The sequence below is a fragment of the Etheostoma spectabile genome, chromosome 14 (assembly GCF_008692095.1).
Source record: "Etheostoma spectabile isolate EspeVRDwgs_2016 chromosome 14, UIUC_Espe_1.0, whole genome shotgun sequence".
Classification (NCBI taxonomy): Eukaryota; Metazoa; Chordata; class Actinopteri; order Perciformes; family Percidae; genus Etheostoma; species Etheostoma spectabile.
Genome location: NC_045746.1, coordinates 18617508 through 18618088, shown reverse-complemented (window position 1 = coordinate 18618088; position 581 = coordinate 18617508). Strand labels below are relative to the sequence as shown.

Genomic DNA, 581 nt, shown 5'->3' with positions numbered 1-581 from the left:
GTGCAATGGAAATTTCTAAGTGACCCCAAACTTTTGACCAGTAGTGTATGTAGTGTATATATACTTATTTAGCGTACATGAGGCTTTTCCTCAGGAAAGGTAACTACTGTCCCAGCCTTTGGGAGCCGTCCCTGCTGGTCCAGACTTGATTGGAACAAAGAATGTGTATTCAGGTAGTTTAAAAATAGGTGACACTGACTTTGATCCTGTGGCCAGGTGTGGTCTCATTTGACCAATAAGGAGAGTTTTCACCCACAACTCTAGGGAATAAACGTTTGTCATTTAGAAATATTCAGGACTGATCTCATGTGATTCCATCAGGGAGAAGCGTGGATCAAGTTTGCTGTCAGATGCAGTGTTATGTTTTGTGTTTTATGGTCTTTGTCATATCATTTTCATCAAGCTGTTTTATTAAACGTTTTGTTAATTCTCCATTGAAACTCTAGCCTCTCTCCTTCCTCATCAAATCAAAGAACACCTGTTAGATTGTTCTAACATGTCCTCACCTGGGTAGACTGTAGCATTGTTGTTCATCTCTTGTTTGGCAGTTCTGCAAGTAATTCTGTCATCTGACACACTCT

At 40.1% G+C, this 581-nt stretch overlaps 1 protein-coding gene across 2 annotated transcripts in view; it reads right to left on the bottom strand.

Annotated features, from left to right (window-relative positions):
* The window catches only part of LOC116701515 (fibrocystin-L), a 10311-nt gene that overhangs the window by 5597 nt on the left and 4133 nt on the right, over positions 1-581 (bottom strand). For both annotated transcript variants that reach the window (XM_032535255.1, XM_032535253.1), the window contains exon 13: positions 507-581. This exon is cut by the window's right edge and continues 24 nt beyond it. In XM_032535255.1, coding sequence (XP_032391146.1) covers positions 507-581 — 75 coding nt within the window. The remainder of the gene's footprint in view (positions 1-506) is intronic.